This window comes from Acromyrmex echinatior, chromosome 1 (genome assembly GCF_024713525.1).
Source record: "Acromyrmex echinatior isolate Ae372 chromosome 1, ASM2471352v2, whole genome shotgun sequence".
Classification (NCBI taxonomy): Eukaryota; Metazoa; Arthropoda; class Insecta; order Hymenoptera; family Formicidae; genus Acromyrmex; species Acromyrmex echinatior.
This window is the reverse complement of record NC_141852.1, coordinates 14664154-14688433: the sequence shown is the minus strand read 5'-3', so window position 1 is coordinate 14688433 and position 24280 is coordinate 14664154. Positions and strand designations below refer to the sequence as shown.

General features: G+C 35.8%; 1 protein-coding gene and 1 long non-coding RNA gene across 6 annotated transcripts in view; one reads left to right on the top strand and one right to left on the bottom strand.

The window, feature by feature from the left end:
* Positions 1-733: 733 nt before the first annotated feature.
* LOC105146940 (dipeptidase 1) overlaps positions 734-24280 on the top strand; it is a 116116-nt gene continuing 92569 nt past the window's right edge. Inside the window, exons 1-2 of one of the 4 annotated variants that reach the window (XM_011057599.2) lie at positions 734-980; positions 3808-6074. In XM_011057599.2, coding sequence (XP_011055901.1) covers positions 5950-6074 — 125 coding nt within the window. In that variant the 5' untranslated portion in view covers positions 734-980; positions 3808-5949. Of the gene's footprint in view, positions 1323-3807; positions 6075-24280 lie in introns of all 4 variants that reach the window. The other 3 variants (XM_011057598.2, XM_011057594.2, XM_011057595.2) reach the window with 3 other exon arrangements.
* Positions 8506-24280, bottom strand: part of LOC105146939 (uncharacterized) — a 35314-nt gene continuing 19539 nt past the window's right edge. For both annotated transcript variants that reach the window (XR_015545139.1, XR_846243.2), the window contains exon 4: positions 8506-24014. This is a non-coding gene — a long non-coding RNA (uncharacterized LOC105146939). The remainder of the gene's footprint in view (positions 24015-24280) is intronic.

Genomic DNA, 24280 nt, shown 5'->3' with positions numbered 1-24280 from the left:
AAACAAATATTTATTAAAATTTACTACATTTTTTCCTCAGTGTACCATTTGACATACTTATATCCATTTCCACAAAGATAAAGAGTAAGTCGAACCGAGATTAACTTTAATCTCGATTCAACTTACTCTTTATCTTTTTCTAATCTTTAGAACTAGAAAAAGACAAAGAGTAAGTTGAACCGAGATCAAAGTTAATCTACATTGATGGAAACGAACATTAGAAGTTAAAAACAACGAAATTAGAGAAACAACGTTATTAGAGAATTGGTTTAAATTTGATTCTTTAATATTGAATAACAAGGTAGTTACTTTGAGCACACGCGATATTATCATTTCAGCAAACCATGTACATAATCCTTGTGAAATTCGCTGATCTGTTACGCGAGAACGCAATGATAATAAATACAACGTTATTCTGTCGTTCGAAAAATGATAGTATCATAAATATCTAAAGTAAAACTTGTACCCGGCGCTCGAGTAGCGCGTGTTTAAGCACGCGCGGAGCTACTCGGTTCAGTAAACCATGTGTACAATCTTTGTGACATATGTGTGTTGGAGCGCACGTATGTACCCGTCGTACAGAAGTTCAGCAAAGATAGCGGAGAAAGAAGATAGCGCGCGCTTGGCCTAAGATCGCGACACGCGGTGTCGAAGAGAGTAGCGAGCGACACTTGGAAAAGGCATCGGAGATGCACGTCGTGGGTGCATCGCTGCGCGGTGCAACGCGATGCGACGGGGCAGCCTCCGTGTAAAGGGAGAAGATCGCAGAGAGACGCGGAGGCGCCTGCGCCCTCGACTGTGCCGGAGTTCCTGCGTGCATTTCCAGCAGTCGGGTCTTCAACTCCGGACCGCGAGCAACGGCACGATCCGCGCCGTCGTCCGCGTCGCGACGCACCCACCCGACGGAACCACCCCTCCGGTATATGTGGGTCGTGATTGCGCCGACCTATCCCACTGCACACGTCGAAGAAGAGATCGAAGTAGGATCACGTACGAAATTTCGAGGACATTCCGGGATTCTTGCTGGAGCATGCCGATAGTTTCATCCGCACGCCCGTAAACAGGATCTCGCAATCTCGCAATCTCGCTCTCGTGAAGGGCGAAACTAGTATTGAAAAGCTTCGTAAAAAGTTTCGCGCGGTTTGGCCTGCGAGGGAAATCGCATGGAGGATCTTATATATCGGGGAGCACTTCTGTGACTTTTTATGAGCGGAACAGATGCGCCCTGCACCCGCACGCGGACTTTTATGAGACGTGTACCGTCCTGCGGAACGAACGCCGGAATTTTTATAGAAATGGAAGGGCGGAGAGAAACGTCCGTGGTAAGATCTCGCGGGGAAGCATCGCGTTTATTTAAATCGCACACTCTTCGTCACAGCGTTACATACAAAACGATTTTTATAAAAAATATTCGAATACTTGTAAGTCAATTGCGGTAAAAAAAAAAGTGAGAATAATTTGCCGTTTTAAATAGATGTCAACAATTTTGAATAGTTCAAACGCTGAATAGAAATAATTATTCAGTCACTATTCGTGTTTGACAGAAAAATCTGTCATATTTCGGAGATACAACTTCTCTTCTCGGACGCCCAAATTTCGCAAGCAATTCCAATAACTTGGCGGCGATTCGATACACTGTTGAAAGAAACGTTCGAAATGTCTACCAAGAAACGCAGCTGTCAGGTGCATCCGTCTCGATTCGCGTGTTCATTTTTGCGGAAAAGTCTGCTGCTATCAGCGATGACTGTACATCTTGTCGATCGTTAAATTAACTTGTCACTTTTCCACGTCACGCTAAAATATGGGTCGTTCGCGCGCGTCTTCGAATATTAAACTTACGACATTGATGAAGTTCCCTCGCGTCAATTAACGCCATCGAACGTGCCCTATTGTAAAAAAAAGATGCTCTCAAACGGCGATTGTATTAAAAGTTCAAATCACCACGGTGACCTGCATTCGATACGAGAAACAAAATTTCTCTGTGCGTGAAAAAGTTTTTTCATTATAAGTTCGAATAAACACATGCTTCGATAAACAATGTAGCAGATGCTAGATAAATATATCTGTTGTACAAATAAAATATAGAATTGTTCCAAACTTTTCACGGCACTGTGTATCTGCCAGTTGTATTTTTTTTATATATTAAAATTCTAAACGTTAATAAAAACGATAAATTAAAAACGTTGCTAAAAATTAGCACACACACAATCTAATGTGTGATTAATATAGAGAACGATATCAAGTTAAATTTTCGCACCGATCGTTACCTCTAATTTCAAAACGTGTACCGAGCAAATTATAATCATTTCATATCTCCTTCGTAAAACAAAAGATATACAACGGAAATCCGTCGTTTAACATAACAGAAGGACCTTCTGTCAATGCTTAATTTTTCATCTTTCCCCTACCAAATTTCACAAGAAATGTAAAAGCGAAAACGAGAGTTAAATAAAATCTGTGCAAAATTGTCCTTTAAAAAAGTGGAGTTTTTGAAACAAAATTTATTTACAAAAATATATAAAAATTTTTATATAAATAAATTATTTATAGTGTTTTAAAGGTGCTTATATCAGTAATATTAAATTGCTTACCAATTTAATTTATAAAGTATATACCTATGTCAGCTTCAGGCTAAATTTCAAGATCAATAAATACTCAACGTAATAATTTGCTTGAATTGGAAATTGTAAAAATTGTAAAAATTGATACAAAATATTTCTAGACACCAAGGCCCACCTTAATCAAACATGACTCTCTTCATTCATTTGCAATAAAAATTTTTTTACTGTTAAAATCTGATATGGGTAGGTATTATTGGCGGAATAGTTAAAGAGCACCTAGTACACAATACGACGTATGCCGCAACTGTCGAAAAGACATGATCGCTAATGTCGTTAGCGTTAATTAATCATTGGCATGTAGATAAATACCATGTATCACGGCGCTAACCGGGCGTGAGCGACCGCGCGTCTGCCGATAATTATGAACAAGCTAACTCATTAGTCGCAATCGACGTTAACGGCCTCGTTGTTGCAAACCATCCCCTTCCCTCGATTTATCCGGTCTTCTATAAGCTGTCGAATTATCAACCGCGATGAGAAGATTACGATCGTTCGATGTGACGCACAAAATGAGATTACATGTCAAAAAAGAAATCACGGCTGGAAATGATTACGCGAGAATTATCACCGTGACGTCCGATGTTACGATTACTCGAAATGTTGCGACGGTAATACCCGCGGGAATAACAGTGACGAACGGATTATAGTCATCAATTATAGCTGATGCTATGCACCAGCTTGATCGCCTTTCCGTAATCCGACGCGATGCTAACCAATCTGGTCTCTATTAATTTTGACGAGAGTAAGACATTAATGGAGGAGATAATCATATTATTACTAGAGAGAGACCGAAAATTCTATTCGCTTTACCCGAGACCCGGGACTCTGAGCTGGCATTAATTTCTCTCAATACGTAGCATCATTATTACAAAAGCCTATTAAAAATGTTAATGTGGATATTAATTTTTAATACGTTTTTTTGATTCACTATTGGTTTATTCGTAGCTACGCGACAGGATGGTAAATAAATTTTAAAATGCAGTTCGATCGAGTATATGTAATTTATCAAAATGACATTAATAGTGCATTTTAAAACTTTTGCGATAATTAAAATTGAACTATCACGTAAATTTCAACTCGTACCTAATTCAATTCGCCGACCTATATATATTCCTCGTCGAAGATTCCTCCAGGCGATAATTCTTCGCAAGTCGAGCTACGAGTTAGAAAAATCTACCTCTTACAGGTCAGCGGAAGTTAGAAAATATCCGGGCCGAGTAGCGATTCATTTCCTAGTGACGTCGAAGCCGTTGTGGCTGTGGCGCCGTGAGATCCGCCCGTCGCGTTTCAAGTGCGCAATTAATCGCGGAACTTAATCGAGTGCCGAATTAATCGTGACGGATTTACGGGCCGCGTTGTGTGACAGTGACATTTGCCACACACGATTATGAAACGCCGTCGCCGATGCAAGTGATTTAGTAACAACGAAGAAGAGAAAGGACTGATTCTCTGAAGGGAAAGAAACAAAGAAAAAAAAGAGAACCGTGAAGTCGTGAGGATATCGGAAGATGAATCGCGTATCAAAAAACATGCCGGAACACTGATCCCCGACCGCGGGAATAAAGAAGGAACCAGGGAAAGGTTTTCGCGCTCGGATAGTACGACGTCTCCGTCTCGCCGGTCTAATTAATCTTCAGGACGGTAACGAGCGGACCGCCTGTGGGATCACCGTCCGTAGCACGACACCCCGGAGAAGGTAATGGTTTTGTGAAACTCTCAACTGGAGGTAGCACAAGCTGCGAGTATAGCGCGTACTAGACAAGACAGTGAAGAAAGATTCGACGGTGAGAAGATTCGACGTTTGAGATGCTGCCTTAATGAGCAAACTAGAGCAGTTAGAGAGCTAATTGGAATTCAATTTTCTTAAATACACCCATTAGTGGATAGTTCGATCAAAGTGCGTCGAGCCCAAGACTGGTGCCGACATAAATTAAAGACCATCGACATCGATAACCTCGCTTAAGTGGTTTCAACCAGCAGCACTTTACACTGGTGAGGATCACGGAAGGGGTGACGTGTCTTCGATTACCGACTAGCTTTAGATCTCTCAAGTGTCGGTGAAGAAGTCGATAAGAACGCTACTCGGAGGCCTTCAATCCTTAAGGGTTGATAGAAAGACGACGCAAGAACGGGGGGAAACCTCTGAAAGCCTGTCTGATCAAACTATCGAAGCAAATCCCCGAGGCGACTCGACGCTTCGGAAGTCATCTTCGCCTCCGTAGAATTTGTAACGGGTGAAGTTGGAAAGCACACTAAGTACATCTTGCAAGCGATTAAGAATAGCTCTATTAAGGAGGAGCTCATCAAGTAATTGATTTCTTGATCGACTAGGTAAATGCCGGCAAAGAATCAACGTGCAGACATTCGAGCAAGCAGCAGTGGTGGCTGCTTCAAACGACACGCTTCAACGAGGCACGTTTCAGAAGATTAATTCCGAAAGTGAACGAATGAATTTCAAGCTACGGCAAGAATTGGATAAATCGATTTAAATGCATCGCAATACTGTGTTCAAAAATCAGCGTCCACATTAAAGATGGTTAGCTTTGCGGCACGAAGATATTAAATGCTAGAACGAGTGACACACATACAAAGAGGGCATTCCACTCGAAGGACAAGAAACCAGAAGACGAGAGGAATAAGAAACGCTGAGCAGCTGCGCCGGACGGAGTGTATGGCGATGAGACCGGAAGGTTAATCTGAAAGGTTGGATAGAACGAAAGGAGGAAGGGCCTAAAGTAGCTATCACGACAGTAGAAAAAGTGAACCTTCGAGGCCACTAGATGTGAGAAATTGAGGTGGGCTCAAGGATGTGTGAAGACGAATGTGCCGAAGATAAGAAGAGCCGGTTGAAAAGGAAGGTGAGCGTTGATTCCTGAACTCTGTTATCCTAGCAAAAGAAGAGACAGAGTGTTTCCACGTGTGTGGTGATAAAATCGTGCGCGTGGTGACGGCTGCTCTTATCAGTAAAAAACATAGCCAGATCCTTCTCGAATCCTCGGAGGAGAACTCGCTATTGAAATCTCACAAAATAGTCTACGAGTTTGAGAAAGTCCTCCAAGAATTTTCAAGAAATTGAGAGATAAATCTTTATTACTGTCGTACGACGAAGATCTTAAAACTGTCACCATTAAGAATATGGTCATGCTAGATAAACCTTTTGTAGAAGTTAACTAGATACGCAACTCGAGACGAGTTGGATCGAAGATCCTATTACATCCTGGCCATCCTGCAACCCTGTTGAAGGAAGTGCTACGGGTGAGCCGGTGGGTTAATGGTGATGGCATGAGGACATTAGTAAGGACGCGCTGCGGGTCCAGCGAGGAGGAGGATGAGGATGGTGGTGGGCGTGATGGTCCTTGGTCAGTTACTGACGAGGATCTTGCTCGCGGCCCACGCAGGAGATCGCCTCGCGGCAGCTCGCAGAATTCTAAAGGACGTGCCACTGATAGATGGGTAAGTTAAGTCTAAGTCTCGTGTAAATACTTCTTAGTAAATCAGAAAATATCCAATATAAACAATCAAAGCATAAACAAGTTATTAGAAGTTTTCGTTAAAATGTTTCATAGATTTTTTAAATCAATTATAAAAATATCTATGCATGACTACTTAGGCGAGATTAAATAAATCGCAATATCCAATATTGACTATTAAAACAGCAAGGAAGCAATTAAAGCATAAAAGCCAGTATAAATTTTCATTAAAATGCTTCATGAATTTTTAATTTTAAAAATATCTATATAATATATATCTATATATATTTAAGCAAGATTATCGATGTCAATAATTTTTCGTCATAATAAAATTGCACTGTCTTCAACAATATTTAATCTAATAGCAAAAAAAGATTGAATTGCAGCCCTACGAATACCTCTCAATAAATCACAATATCCAATATAGATCATTAAAATAACAACGAAAAAATTAAAGCATAAATGCCGGAAGTTTTATTAAAATGGTCGGTAGATTTTTAAAATTAATTTTACTAAAAAGTATACGACTTCTTAAATGAAATTATCGACGTCTTTGATCTATGCGATAAGATTGCTGTCTTCAACGGAATTTAATCTAAGAGCAAAAAAGGTTGAGTAGCAGTAAGCAAGTAAATTTTTTTTATGACTTGTATTATCGTTCTAATTTATCTGTAATCGCGGACTTGTGGATTCACGGTAGACTTGTGAATTGTGTATATGTTACGCCCGCAGCCATTTTCTCTCTGCAATATTTTACAAAGCAGTTACAAGCGGAAAATATATGCGTCAAACTAGCTAGTACAATTTGCGTTCGCAAAGAGAATAGAGAAGAGAATCGCGTGAAAATCTGCGGGCCGCAGCTCAAATGTCAGAAAACTGTTTCAATTAATATTATTAATATCAGCCTCAGAACAATGCATGTTCGTTAATGATATGTACGAATACAAAGATATCAAAAGGTTTTGTTGCACTCGGCAAAAATCCTTGACGCCAGGTTCAAAAACGAAATAACCGGATTCCGTTCTCAAATAAAACAAAAGTTCTCGTGAAAACTTTCGCGATGCAATTCGCGAAAGCCGGTAGCAGAATGCCGCCTCGCTCGTTCTCACATATCTCGCTCCCTTTGTCACGTTGACGAGCAGCGAAAAACGCTGCGTCGAAAATTCAACGAATAACTTGAATCCCATCGTATAATCGTTAGCCGAGACACGAATTTACAGCCGGCGAGAACAATGTCGTAACGACGTACACGGTCGACTTTGTATGGCCAGGCGTGACTCTAATTACACCGAGAATTAAACTTCAAAGGCACGTCCATCGTGTCCGATTTGCTACGACGCGTTGCATCCGTCCGTGCTTTAACTACCGACAATTCCATTAAGCAAGCATTCTATTAGTCAATCTTATTAACCGAGCGCCATGTCACATTCATTGTTAGTCATATACTCAGCAAAACTATAATAGTTCTAGAAAAAACGTATTTATTTACGAGATATCAAAAAAGTTGGAAAATACATCAAAGTAACCGATGTATCTTTGGTTTTGTAGATAATTAATTTATGTAATTATTCTATAAGATGAAAGTATATAATGATTGTCATTGAAACATTAATATATTATCCTGTCTCGATGATTATATATACTTACTGTTTATATAGATATCTAACGTTTTTTAATTATTACAATCTGCTTTTTATATTTACATAAAAATTCGTAAACGTTATCGAACAAAAAGATGTTTAATCATTCTGAGACAAATTATATAAACGATATGTTCAAATATTATACTATCTGTAATTTCTTCGTAATGTTTCAATAATTAATTATCAAATTTAGAATATTTAAAGCAACGTTATATGAAAAAAAGAAAATCACGATGAGCAATTAAAAGATATCAAATACAAATAGACATAAACTTTATTTTAAAACGTAATGGCACAATTTCAACTTCTCACTGAGTCTTCTTCAGCTAGACCAAAATAAATAAACCACGAAGTATAAATAAAATATGATTCCAAATAAATGAAAAATTGAACAATTAAAAATATGGAAATGAAAAAAATAAAAAACAAAAATTACAAGAGTCATGTTCAAGTAAATGCACGCAACAATAGAATAATCTAATAAATTAATCAAATATATCAAATAAATATTTGAAACTATAGAGCGATCTCATTTAATATTCTGTAGACTATGCTAAAAGAAGAAAGAAATACAATAAAGAAAATAAGAAAATACTCGAAATGCAATGGAAATTAAAAATAACCAGACAATGCCACATAAACAGGATTTGCTAGTCTGTAAGGGTCAATACCCGGAATCACTTCCTTATTTGAACAACAAAAAACCAATTGAATCGTACTCAATCCGAGAAAGAGAGTTGCGTATTTTCGCTGAGATAATGAGAAAGTTTTGCGAGCGCGGAAAAGAAAAGACGTTAATGGAGAGGAGCGAATAAAAAAAGGAACTCGAGAGAATGGAGCGGAAGTTGCACCGGTAGGAGGATAGAGTTTACTCGAGAGAGAGAGAGAGAGAGAGAGAGAGAGAGAGAGAGAGAGAGAGAGAGAGAAGGTGGACTATGGATGTTGGTCCTCGGATTTCTCGGTTACCCCGGAGGATAGATACGAATTTCCGGCTAGCTACAGCAAACTCGTATGTGTCCCTTCCATTTTCTTCTATGTTCGCACGCGCGTATCTATAAGTATTTATATACACCCTAAGAGTATATGTCAATATATCTAATGTTAACATATTCTGCTATTCTATATAAAAATAATTACGTTATACACTGTTAAATTCGTAATGTCAAATTTGAGTTATTTTATCATTTCTATAAGTCGCTCTACACTGACCCTACTTAGGGTGCATTCCATTTTGCGCTTACAGCAATTATAATTAGTTTATAATTATACATAACCGGAATTCTAGTTGATACAATATTTCTGATAAAATCTACTAGAATTCTTATTTTTACCAGAATAATTATATTAATCAGAATTCTTATCTCAATTAGAATTCTAATAAACTTAACTAGAAAATTCTGATTTGTCCATTTTCCACTAGAATTATTTAATCCAATCATTTTTCTCAGTGTACATACATTCTAAAGTTCAAAGAATAATGATGTAAAGATAACACCATGCAGTGTTTTATAATTCTTATTGTGTTGTAGTTAAATTAACACCAATGTAGTATGGATTTAACACCATGGGTTTTAAATCTACACACTCATGATATTAAATTCGCAATGATGGTGTTGATATAAAAACACCTGGATTTTAAATCTATATCATGTTGATGTTAATTTAACACCAACATGGTAAGACATCGATCATAAGTGTTAAATCCATACCAGGGATGTTAAAACCACATCGATTTTTACACACATTTTTTAGAGTATACGTTAATATAGACGTTGTTTACATTGAATTGGTCACAGAAATAGATTCATTCATATTTTGACACACATAGAAATTAAAAATGACAAAATGTTATTTAATTCAAGGGATTAAGTTACCATTGGTTCTTTGATATCTAACAGTGTGTAATCTCAAATCTACGTATCATCTATGACATTGTCTCCAATTTAAACATCAGCATTCGCATTTGGAAAAAATGTAGAAACTATATTATAGCAATATGTATCGCATCGAAAACTAGTCTAAATAAACTTTAAGTAGTAATCACTCTTTATTGCTGTAAAACGTTGCGAAAACCCAAACTCTGATTTTGCTCATTGGCCGCCGATTCCACCAGCAAACTCTCAAAGAAACTCTCGAAAGTAGCTCTGATAAAAGACATCGTGGAAGAGGCGCACCAGCGATTTCCCGATGTCGACGAGCCGAAGGCAGCTCGTTACCGATAACGAGTGAAAGCCTCGTCGAGCGCATTGTGCAGGGCCGAATAATAGTCCGTCTCTCTCTTGCACCAGTTTCCGGAAAAAGAAGTGCCTCGTGTGGCCTGCGGGCCACGTGTCGTTTGGTTAAAACCCGGGGAAATCGTATCACCGAAATTTCCAAGCGAGAGATGCCGAGCTTGCATCTCATGCAAATAAACGGCCGCCGATGCGATAGGCAAATTTCGATCGATTGTACTTAAACTGCGCGATTATCTTCAATCCGATTAAACGGGTTAACGTTTAAAAATTCTCTGCAAATGCGAACGCGGAATGCGGGATGCGGGATACGGGATGCAACAACTGTAACGTGCCGCACGAGGACTGCAAGGCAAGTCGGTTTTGCCTCTCCATCCTCGTTCTACATTACAAATTCGCGTCGGTTTCCGTGGAGAGCTTAAACTCTCAAGTGCTTGATGCATATTTTATGCACTCTCGACATGTGAGTCATAATATTCGAATAATTCCTATAAGAGATCGTCGAAGAGGAAATGATTCTCTCTTTCGTTCGTCTTGAAATCTTATTAAGGATGTATGTGTCACGTTTCAAAGCATTACCATGAATATAAAAATTTCACAGATTGTTCTATTATTACATTTGAATATGCAAAATTTGAACACAGTTCTCATACTGATTTTTTAAATTAATTAATTAATTTAATTTTCTTGCTTTCCTTAATTCTTATGTAAAATCGCATTTTGTAGTATTTTACTTGCAAATTTAATAAGATAGTAAAATTAAAAATTAAAGCAAATTTTTATATCTATACTAATAAAATTCTAATAAACATTCAAGCAAAAGTTTATATTTGGAACCACTTTATTTAAAAATTATTTATCTAAAACTGCAAGAAAATATAGTCATTTCGCTGCATAAAACTATTAACAGCAAGATTATTTCTTTTATTTTTTTGTAGTTGGTTTCAGAGCGTATTCATGATAAAATATTTTTGGCCGATATTAATTGATATTGACTTTTTAGCTGATTTTTTTGGCTTATGCTTTTAGCTGATATTGTACAACCAAAACATCCTTAATATTTGAAATTTTTGTCCGACGTGATTAAGGTTTATTCATAATCCGAAACGTAATAACAGAAAATATAAAAAATACAAAGAAAAAACTCGGTTAAAAATTACAAGAATGGCACTGCAGGTTTATTATCTCCAAGAACCAGAAACACGATTTTTAATCCCGTCGGGACCGTCAAATATATTCGGCCTGTAATTGAAACAGCTTAATGTAGCGTCATCGTATAATTAAAACCGGCGACGAGTTTCCCGCATTGGACTCCCGCGACTGGAGATCTTGGAAATACCGTCGCCATAAACCTGATAACCACGATGGACCAACGGGCGTAATTACCTCGTTACATCGCCGCTGTTTATAGTTTTCGTCGCCGCGCGGAAATATTTAATTATCCACCTTCCCGTAATTCCCTAGCCCGGACCGAATCGTGTCGGTGATTACGAGTTAAAAGATGGAAGGTATGGTTGAACGAAGGATCCCAACGTCGCCGTTATACGCTAAAAGATTACCGCTAACGCGAGAAAGAGCCTCGATGCTAGTAGCATCTCAACTATTCAGCTCAATCGAAATATTCTCGAAGCTCCTTCGGGAGTGCCGCGACAATGTTCCGAGTGATACTAATTATTTATAATTAGATTTTCTGTGTTCTCCCTTTGCTGCGACAGGCAGTATTCGCACGATGAAATATCGCGTTTTCCCATGTACGCGGAAAATTTTGTGTCGAAATGTGATCTATTTAATGAAAATGTTGCCCACCTTTGCCGAGCAATGTGCTCGTAAAAGTAGAACGCGCGTTTGTACCATAATTAGACGCGTACGCTCGCAGTAGCAGAATTGGGGTAATGTCGTTGAAATAATGAAAACGCGAGCTGTTTCCACTGGTCTATAACCGAGGAAAATCCCGTGATATCAAGCGAAATGCTTCTGTAAATTTGCCTCTAAGTTTTTTTACTTAACAGAATGAGAGATACGGTAGGTAACAGTGAATAAATTAAAAGAAGAAACATCAAGACATTAAAAGAGTTTTTCCAAACAATATTTTCAGTAAAACATGACATTTCCTCGGGCGTCAAATTATTATCTGAAATTTTTCCGCGCTGAAGCATAAAGTATTCTTCGCTAACAGGGCTTTGCGTTACTTTGCGGTGTTATTTTTATTGACACGCGAGTTTCTGATTGAACGCTTCCAAAAAAATGTCACATCTCAAAACATATCGTATCTTTTTATACATTATGGAAAATTATCAAACTCACAAAGAGATCTATGGAATATTGTGCACACATTTCCTTACGGAAAAAAACAGTTTTGCTAAAATATCTAATGTTAACAGAAATGTGTCTCTACACTCAAAAAAGTGATCTCGCAGTTATAGCGAAAATTATCTAAATACGAAAAATAACTAAAATAAATAAATTTCTAGCAAGTACTGCGATATTGGATATGTATTGCATCTAATCATATAGATGACAGAGATAGAATTTAGATTTGTGCTATAAATTCTATGCGTACATAATTCTATGATACATAATTTTCTATTAAATACAAAAAACAAGCTGTAATTCTAGCTGGAGCAGCAAAATATTTTTTTGCATACAGAGGGGATTACTTTGACGAACAATAATTAAACAGTGTTTATTTTCTCATTCGCCGAATTTTATTGTCGTATCCACGTAGGTCTGAAAATTAACTCTTAACCGTGAGTTGTGAAACTGGGTCTTAAGAGTTCTCTACATAATTATTTTAATAATCCAACAAAATTATTTTAGATTTGTTTGCAGCCAAATTTTTAGATACTTCAGCAAAACCATTCTTTCCGTTGTTTCCGTTGAAAACGCTCAATATATATAGGATCGTAATTTTCCTTCCGGAGTCAACCATCTACAAAGTGATTACGATCTCAATTTATCGTTAAAAATTTGAAATGCAGCTGAACCGCGATATTTGATTATATGTAATTGTACCAAAACAATCTGTGATCAGATTCTTTAGATTTAGAAAATCCAAAATTCATCACTATAAATCATTTTATATATAGTTTCCGTCCTCCCTTGATCTGACTATTTTATACGGCTTTTGTACACGAAAATAAAAATCAGAAGAGCCGCGGGACATTTCCAATTTACTTCGAATCTCTTCCGCCATCCGATTGCAGGCGATTTCATCGAATGCAATCGAGCCATCGAGCCTGTTCCACTTTCATGAATGTGGGCTGGAGTGGGAAATAAGGGTGTTTTTCTTTTTTGATCTTCTATACCTGCATCCAGATAAGAAAGGAATCGAAAACAAGAGCCACGGAATGGCAGGTTAAGAGTTGACGATGTATCCCTCAAAAGAGATAAAAAATTTGAGAAGATATATTATTTTTTCTCTTATATTGTCCTTGCTATAGGCTTCTTCGATTATAATATTAGAGTTCGAAATTACAAATTTAAAATTAATACAAAAACTTTTAATAAGAAGAATAATTCCAATCATAAAATTATTATAGAGATAAATTTGTATTTTTTTATATCGTAAAAAATGTTAAATTTTCTAAGTTGGTATTATTGGTACCTATTATTCATTATAAATTCTTTTTATGTTTTTCTGCGATAAAATGTCGACCTTTGGAGGATGGGAGTTTAATTTAAAAATCTTACACTTTTTTAAATAAGATTTGTTATAATTCATTATTCCTTGCCTAAAAATATGACTGTTATTTCAGCGCCAATAAAGTAGGTTTCCTGTTCTCCAAAAGATTAATACAAAAATATGAACAATTTAGATTTTATTTTGGAATAAGCCTTATAAGTTGAAACTAATGAGCAGTAGTCCCATAAAAGACAAAGTTCGCAGGTTCGTTAATCTAAAATTTCCACGAACATTCTCAAACGACCTCGCTAATTTTTTGCCTCCTTTGGTTATAATTGATTTTATTAACGAGCCGCGAAGTCGTCGGACTTATGGAACTCGAATAGAATCCTTTCGTTGGGAAGCCGTTCGTTAACAGTGCACGAACGAACAAGTGAGCGAACGCGGATGGAAAAGAGGCTCGACTCAGTTCCTGTCCGATAACGATCGAAGTTCCCTTTTCTCTCGTATCCTCGTTTTAAATCCGCCATTGTACCAAGTAATTCAAGGGAAGAAGAATGGAGACGAATTATTGGCACCGTCCACTGAATTCATTTGTAAGGAACGAGGGAATTGTGTAGAGTCGGTCACCGTGAGATCATATTATAACGCAGCGGGACGGTCTCGCATTCGCTATGGGATTTGTGCTCGATTGATAGTCGGCCATCCCCGGCCGGCGTGGTCGTAAAAGTCATTCTCGTAGAAGCAGCGTATTCAATTCCTCGCTACATCGATAACAAAAGCGATACAATGGCGGGACTGTCACCGCGGACTCAATCAAATAATTGACCAAAAAAAAATTAGAGGCGGGGGAGATTATATCATCAATGGAGCGCCCTTCCGTATGCAGTGTCGAATAGAAAAGAAAATACGCATTAATCAAAATCAGTCGACATGATAATTAATTAAGTTTCTTCCGAGAGATGTTTCCAAGCCGCAAATTTCGCACGGGACAGAAGACAGATGGTGGCGCTCATACCGAGGGCACCTCGAAATTCGGACAAAAACACACTAGGTACTAATCCGGGATCTCATTCAGCCGGGATACCGAGTAGTAGACGGATTAACGGAGTAATTTGCAACGCATAGGAAATGCCGAGAGAGTAAACGATAAACTGTCCGAGAGACGGATAGAGAGAGAGAGAGATGAAAATAGTTATGGAGTGTAGCAGACAAGAAGTAAATTAATCCAACATATGTTAATATATGCAAAAACTAAAAAAGTCAAAGAAGTTAATTTTTGCGAACCCAATTCTATTCTGTAGCTAGGACCATCGACAAATGGAAAATTAAATCAAAGTAGATATATAGAGTTATTCAAAGTGAAGAATCTTCGATGATTATTTTTTATATACTAAAGAGGATCAATACTAAGGGTAAAATATCCATAATTCAATTTTTATTATATGTGATTTCATTATACATGAATAACTTGTGTCGGCTCTTTTAGTATTATAAATCTATTTTCTTCTGTGATTTTAATTAAAATGATTGTCAGAGTTTCATCAATTTTTTATTGCAGATAGTACTCCTAACATACGACAATTGTATAGAAAAATGCATACTGTAAGCAATAATTATAACATGTTTCACAAATATTGTACTTCAAAAATTCATATATTCGTAAAAATCTATCATAAATTCATATTACAAGCAAAATTCAAAATATATTCTGAATTTCACATAGTAAATTTAATACTTCAATCAAGATTATTAAATTAAAACAAACTCAATTTGCTTATTATAAAGTCGCTTCTTCAATCAATTTTATAATATTTTTCAAATAAAATTCTTGTTTTAAAGTACATAATAATAAGTTTTTTAAAATTTATAATAAATAAATATATTTTAAAATTATTGTCAAGAAAATATTCTTCGTTAAAAATTACAAAAGGAAGACAATAAATTGAGTAAACACTTTTCTTAGCAATAGAATGATATTTTTCTGTATATAATCATACCGGTAGATAGCAAAACTCTTAAAGTTTTGTTTCGAATCTCTCGCCATTCAATTACGTAAAGCCTTGTGCTCACGATACTATAGAAATTGCTTCGAGATCTCGGAAACAGAGAAAAAATTGACCAATCGCCAATTGGGAAAAGTGGACTGGAATATCAAGATAGAATAAAAAGCGTGAAATGAAACGAATGAATGGTCAGATTGTTCAAATGTAATTTGTTATTTATTTTTCCGTCCGAGATCTCGGAACAATTTCTAACATCGTGGATATAAGGCTTAACTGAATGAGGTTTGAAAACTTTAAGTTTCTCTATCCAACAAAAATCTCGATCGTTTTAAATAACTTCGTATGTAACTTCGTACGAAAGAGGAAAGTGTAATATTCGCGTATCTAGAGACAATAATTAAAAAACATGTTTAAAAATGTTAAAAAACAATGTATATACATTCTAAAAAATATGAATGTGGATTTACTCATGCAGTGTTTATATATAATTTTCACTGAGAAGATTCTCTCTGTTGATATAAACCAACATGATGTAGTAGATTTAACACCAACACGGGGAGAATTATATCACCCTTGATATTAACCCCACATTTTCACGGAAAGAACAATTTTACCAAAATATTTAAAAATTTTAAAATTTAAAAATTTAGATAAATACAGATCTGAAAATAATTTTTATTGATCCATTAAAATAATTATGTAGGAATTTCAAGCGTGATAATGCTGCAAAAAGTTTTGACATTCCAGCAACCACTTTGAACATACATAATTATTTTGATGGTCCAACAAAAATTATTTCCAGATATCTAACTAAATTTTAGATATTTCAGTAAAATCATTCTTTCTGTGCTTTTTTTTTAAGTGTAAGCGAATAAATTCGTAAAATTCACAAGACAAAGGATGCTGCGGTAAATATTCGGCAAAGAAGACAAATTTTTACAAATCTTAATATTAATATAAATACCAAACGTGGTATCAATTTCTCACCAATACGTGAGAATTATATTTAACACCCTCAGTGTTGAATTCACACTTATATTTTTTAGAGTGCAGGCGAATAAATTCGTAAATTCATGAGACAGAAGAATAGGTACTCCGGCAAATAGGTGCTTCGGTGAAGAAGACAAATCTTCACAACTACAACGATCGTCAATGGCAAATGCGGTGAGACTAATTTTCAGTACTCCGCGCTCGTCTGGGTCTACGATATATGTGTACGCGCCGGGAACCGACAGACACCAACTTCCGGTGGAGTTAATGTAGCAGCAACGCGTAACTCGATTTCACGGAGTTGCTCGAACGCGTTCGGTGTGGCGCGACGATCCCCGGGACCTCCCGGGTACACGATCCTGTTCCCTGAAACCGGATCTGGATCTTGGATCCCGAAACGTGACTGAAAATTCTCGGAGTCCGAGAATCGGAGCAAACCCGTGCGCATGTCGAAAATCAGGCGACGCAAACTTTTGCGGAACAACTGTCGCAAAATTTCATTGATTCCGCTCCCGTTCGCGATTCGAATGGTAAATTGGGAAAATTTGCTTACCCCGCTTCGTTAGGATAGCCAAAGTTCGCATCCTGCGCAAACGTCATCGACAGAGCTTAATTTTCGTAATATCGCAAACTTGTATTATTTATTTGAAAATTGTGAGAAACAGAAATGGAATATCAAGATGGAGTAAAATGCGTGAAATAAAATGAATAAATTTCTTTCTTTCTTAAATAAAAATCCATAAAAAAGAGGATGACGATTTACTGGTTATATACTCTCTAAATTCTTAGTGGAATCTCACTCTAAGGAATAAAATTGGACTTTTAAAAATTGTAAATTCTGCCAAAAGGAAGCGTGGCAAAATTTTTCATCTTTTAAGAGTGAAATCTCACTCTTTAGAGTAAGATTCCGTCTTCAAAGAATTTAAAAAGTGCCGGGAATAATTTTGAAAAAATTTGTTTTTGCTTTCGATTATTAATATAATTCTGTATGAAAACTTGTATAATAAAGTTATCCAAAACGTCAGGCAATATGCTTAAATTTTTTTAATCTTCTACGCCACGATGTAGCCTGTTTTCGCAAGTTTCATGAATATATATGAATATATGAGGTCATAACGTTCATATACGCTGGTAGGGTTAATAAAAAAGTTAATAACGTAATAGAGATGTAGCACGCAAATAGCACGGGGTCGCGAAATAAATTGTCACCGTTACGGGAAGTATTAAGCCTTAAAACGTCGCAAGTTAGTTCCTCGGGAGTAACTTTAAAGAGGTACTAACGAAGTTTGTCGGTGAGTCCGCGGTTAGCATGGTGGATCAGGACTTATGAATCACCGAAATGGCTGAGACTATCCAAAAAGCGACAAGATAATCGTTGAACAAATTGAAATATTAAGAAAGAGATATTTCATCAATTTTTCATTTTTATTATTGTTTCTCAATCTTTATCAAACCTTTTGGCATCGAATACAGCCGTTGTAGAGAAAAAAATGTTGCTAACATTGCTTAACACATTTAGCACATCGCTGACATTTATTGATAGCACAACCGTGAAATATATTCCGTAAAGCCAACACAACACTAGTGATGTTTAAGTCGTAGGAAAAAATCGGTCGACGAAGAATAATCCTGGTATATGCTCGGCTGCAATTGATGCTTCTAAAAAGAGATGTGCAAGCAGGACGACGATTTGTCGGCATACATAAAAATATCTGGAGCGCGAAAAACCGGAAGCCGCGTGCGATTCGCGGATGCGAAAGCAGCTACGGACATAAAAATGACGGACGTTGATCTTTATCGGATTATTTTTAATGAATTGCTTTAAGCATGAAGAGCGGTCATTCGAATCACGAATAACCTGCTTGGAAATGACCGTGGCCGCTAAATTCGTCACACGTTTTGTAGAGGCGATAGATCCAAACCACGTCGTACGGTGCACACAACCGAAAGACTTATTTGCATGCCAGGTAACGTAGCTATGGCAGGCAAACGGAATATACTCGCCATTCATATGCATATATCAGGACGAGCCACCTTATCGTGCTTTGCCAATTAACCACCGACTCCCACCACCTATATTACCTCTTAACTAGCGATCCCTCGGTAACCCTTCCCCCAAGCTTTGGCAAACGACGAAAATTCGTCGGTAGTTTCGCGAAATCGACATCGGAGCTATCTCGGCTCTTAAACACGCATTACATCAGCTGAATATGTATGAGAAGATCAATGAAGGAACGAAGTTTAAAAGCACAGGATGCCTTTCCAATTACTAATTGTACCACTTAAAACCGCTACTCGGGAACTCAGGTTTAGTAACATTTATATGGAAAGAACAATTTTACTAAAAGATTCTAAAATTTTACTGAATCTGAAAATAATTATGTTGGAAACTAAAAAATGATGAGCAATACTGCAAAGAAATTTTAATCTTCTGAAAATCAATTTGAGTTTCCAATGAACCTTGATAGGTAAATAAAATTATTTTCTGATCCGTATCCGAAATCGAATTTTAGATCTTACAACAAAAAGTTTGAATCTTCCAGAGCAACCAATTTAAGCTTTTAACAAAATTATTTTTACGGCCCAACAAAATTATTTTCAGATCCGGTATCCAGCAAAATTTTAGATCTTTCAGCAAATTCGTTCTTCTCGTGTAGAAAATGCCAGGCACTTATCTCTTCGATACGGCATTGTATTGACGCAATAATTATAAACTGCCATTAATCATCGTTGCAAATTTAATAATCATTATCTTATATGATTGAATTTGATTGAATACTGAATAGACTAGTTTATATAATAGATTACGCTGCATCGCACCCAATCTTCCGTTTCCCGAGCTTCCATTTTCGCTTCCGCGTTTTTCTTCCACTTTTAACTTTTACTTGCTTTCAATCAATCATTTTACGCGGTATACATTTATAGCCGCTAAATGTCGAACTGTCAATACGAAGCTCGCGATTCGTGTATCTGCGTACGAGAAATACGCCATCGATAACCAATCGTCATCGCGGAAAAACGATAACGATAATCGTGAGATAAAATTGACATCGTTTCACCGAAATTGGATATATAACTAAATTAAACCAAAATTGTAGGAACATCGAGTACAATAGACATTTATATACAGTTTGCCACGTAAAATCTTTTAGAGAAATTCCCTATTATTTCTTATTTTATCGCTGAGTGAAATTGTTTTGCAACTTTCGCGTTTTCGCAAATGCGGAGAAATTTTGATATTATATATAAGCCAAAATTAATGTCGGATATATCTCGCCTCTTAGGCACGGCCTCCATTCGTTGAATATGTATGAGGAGTTAACGGAAACGTACTTTAATAGTATGAAAATACCGTCATAATTATTACTATACTACGTTTTCGCTGAATAGCATAGTATACGCCGTCGTAAATCGCGCGTTAATCCTCTGATATTTTCGAATTCAATTAAACCTGAATTTTTATAATTTGTAATCGTAAAGTAATAATTGTTAAATTTGCAATAATAATTTATATAATAACATGCAACCTTAAACTCGCTGTTTATCATTTGTGCGATAAAGAACTGTCTGCTTTTCTTCCCTATAATGTTACGATTAATATCTTCGCAATCTTATTGCGATTCCAGACATTAATCATGTATATTCATATTGCTTTTGATTTGAAGACACCTTATATATTATTTTAACTTACTGACACTACTATATATTTTTCGCTACTGAAAAATTGACTTTTGAATATGGACCTCATTGGCATTTATGTTGACTATCTGACTATTAATAACCCAAGCAGAAACAACAAGTTCATTATCAAAATGATGTCAAAATGACTCCAAAATGATCATTGAAAGTTATTTTTCAATCATTTTCGATTCATTTAAATGTCATTTTGACATTATCGTGCTGTTCTAAGGAGCATATTATTATGATTGTATCTTTACGTCGAAAATTGTAATGGAAAGTGAAATGAGGTTCTCATTCTTTCTTATACCCACATTAATTTCTTTATAATGTAGGATATATTAATTTATTTTTTAAGCTTATTAATTTTATACGGAAGAGAGAGAGAGGACTATATATAAGTAAATAGTAAACTTGAAACGTTCTATATACAAATAATTCTCCGTGAGAATAAATGTTATTATTATCGATCATCCTAATTTTTGTTTAATTTAATTGACCTTATATTTAAATTCGTTGTTGCTTTGCAATTACACTATAATTTTTAATGCAATCATGAACTCTCATTATAGTGCGAGATAAAATTGTATTACAAGTTCTAACAGATGTACGAGTTGTACAACCAAGACGAGTAAGTTAAGACTCTTACGACGTAAGTATTATAGTTCACTTTTTTTATTCTACTCATAGAGAATAAATTGTTGCGACTAAAACGAGTAAGTACACCGATTTTACTGCCATCGACGAATACAAACACGACTCTGGCTGGTGGCCAAATCCAGCGGACACTTTTATGAATTACTAAAAATTTCCTATGTGTCGTTAATGGCCGTCCCGAAAAATGTTTTAAGCCAAGAGACAATCGCATCGTCGCTTTCGCAGTCTAATACCCGGTACGACAAAAGTAAATCACTGGACACACAAAGGGAGTACGATTTCGATTAAAGGATTAATGCAGAACTTGGAATTACACACATGGAATTATATGTGCTTTGCCAAAGTACATTTTACAGATACTCTCGTACACTTCTCGAACGGCGCAACGCGAGTGTCTCGAGGCTGCGTGAGTGGTAGCCCACATGAAACAAAGAGCTTTACCGGCGTTTGGTCACACTATCCTGCATGGATGATCCAATGGACAAAAGGACTCGGTCTCTCTGTGCACACAGGAAGTCTCATTGTATCTGTTTAGCCGACCAGAGTACACGTGCATTTGCAGATGGCTTACTAACTCGAACGGCCTACTGCTAAATTTATCCCTCTCAACACGAAATTATTTCTCTCCTTGGCAAACGTCCTTCTCTCGGAGATGAAGCATCCCGGGACGAGAGACAATAACTAACCAGCATTAATTTAAAGTGCGCAAAAGGACGCGATGGTAGAGTACCATCAACTTAACACTATAAACGCTTCAAAATGTTATGATCAACTAGAAGACAGAATTTATAGAGAGGCAAAAAAGTTTGGCCAGAAAATTTTTTGTTTATCAAATCATACACATATTTATAAAAGAAATAAACTCTAGAATTAACACAGTTACACTTTATCAAATAAATATTAATATCTCCAATTCATTAACTAATGATCAATCATTAAGATGAAAACTTTTTGTTTGCAGTCTGGTGCAGTCTTTTTGATACTTAATGAGATGTAACAAACATTTCAAAGTTTTTTTAAATATACATTACTATATCCAGGTTGCAAGCTGATGTTATTCATCATCATTTTGATGTCAAAAAAATATCACTTGAATAATTTGACAAACCCGAAAACTTTATAGCCAAATTTTTTTGTCATCCTAACAATTAAAAAATGTTTCAAATCATGAAGTAACATGAAGTTGATCGCACTCGCAGTTTGCATATCTGCTTCGATAATAAAATCGTCCGATTTGCCATAAAACTATAAGCACGCACTCCGCCGCTGTCGGACAGAATGGCGCACAAAATTTAAATCAAGTCGGACATTTGCACGTTGCTAATACTCGCATATTCCAGAAACGATCGAACTATCACTCGTACGGGATGGGGAAACATGCGGAGGGGTACGCCCGGTGTTGGTACGCGAGTGCTCGTTTGGTTATCTAATTCTGCTGGAAGTTAGGCACCTATCGCGCCGCATGCAAAGTGCATTTGAGAGGGTATGGTGTGGTTAGTTACAAACGTACAGCAGATCCATCGCTGATTCGAGGCAGATTTGTTAGAGTAACAATGCACGCGTACAACCACACGGCCAGCGCGCACCACCCTGTTGTCGGTATATATACACCGAGCACCAGAAATTCCTTTACGTCAAACTATGCTGTTGTCTGCTGACTTGCGATTAGAGTAAATTCCGGAAATACAAAGAATATTTGGCGTCTCGGCACGACAGAGAAGCCAATTTAGTCATCTTGCGCTAAATATGTACTGAGAAAAATGGTCTGGTTGGATTAAAGTCATTTTAGTGGAATCAACGAATCAGAATTTTCTGATTAAATCTACTAGAATTTTAGTTGAGATAACTAGAGTTCTGACTGATATAATTATTTTGGTAAAAATAAGAATTTTAATAGAAATATTTATCAGAAATATTGTATCAACCAGATTACCTCAATTAGAATTCAAATAAATTTAATCAGAAAATTCTGATTTGTCCATGTTCAACCAGAAATTTGTTTCAGTGTATCAATGTTTCTTATGCAATTAGATAATTATTGTTTTACCGCCGGAAATTTCAACAACACGAAGAAAGATATGAATGATTTTCATTAATTCGAATGTGTGTTTCTTTCGTTTGATTATTACAATTTCACAGGAATCAAATGAGATTCGATACTAATAAGATTTGATTGATTTAGAATAATGTAGAACTTTTGAAATAGTTTAACAATGAGATGAAAATTAGATTAAAATCCATTTCTGTCTGTCACCGGATGTATAAATTATCAGGAAAAGATATTTGAATATCTGCATTCGCACAACGTGTGAATGAGAAACGCGTTCTTCGAAAGCGAGAGAATTGCTTTATCATTTAATGCATATGCAACACCAATTTGAATGACGGAAGCGTGTGTCAGAACGCATCAACCATACGCATTAACAAAAATACAGGTACAGTAATGCCCGAATATATGCAAAGTAGATTAAGTATACAGAAACTCACTGTTACATAAATAAATGTGGACGCTTAAAACGCTTATAATTATATTCTAAGTTTCAATTATGATATCTTTAATGTATGTACTTCTTTTTCTCCTTGAAGAATACATAGAATATTAGAAAATTAGAAACTTTATTATATCTATATATTAAAAAAATTAAAAACTTAAATACAAATGTAAATTGCTAATAATCATTCAAAATTTTATATTATCGATAAATCACTGTCTGCAAATAGATTATATTTTATTTATTATATAAATAGATTTATATTTAAATAAATTATTTATACTTTAAAATAATAACAATCGAAATTTTATGATTAGTTTTCAGCACACAAAAGTAATCTGCTCTTATATTTTAATATTGAAAATAAATAACCCATATTTCAAGTTATATGATTAATAACACACATTCCACATCATGTAATTATGAATCCGGGTTAATTGTCGATGTTCTCGTCCGATTTAATTTTCAATATCTGTCACGTAAATGTTCTGATTCGTGAATTTTATGTACATATAATACATATTATGCAAATTCGGGCATCACTCTACAAGTAACAAATAAATTCACTCACCATGTTGCATTGGCATCATGCTGTAAATTGCATCTGAAACAATTTTATACGATTATTAATTATAGTTCAACAGTTATTTTTTATATGCAATAACAGATTATTCTATTTTATTTTAATTTCACTTTTTCAATTTTATTCTAAAAATTGTTAACGTATACAATTTATTACTGAGTAAAAATAAAAAAAAATTTTTTTTCACTTAATTTATTTCCAATTTAATTAATTTTCTAATAATTATAGTCAAGAAACTCTCTGATCTTTAAAGTTATTTATATATTGCATAAAATCATGCCTCTAGC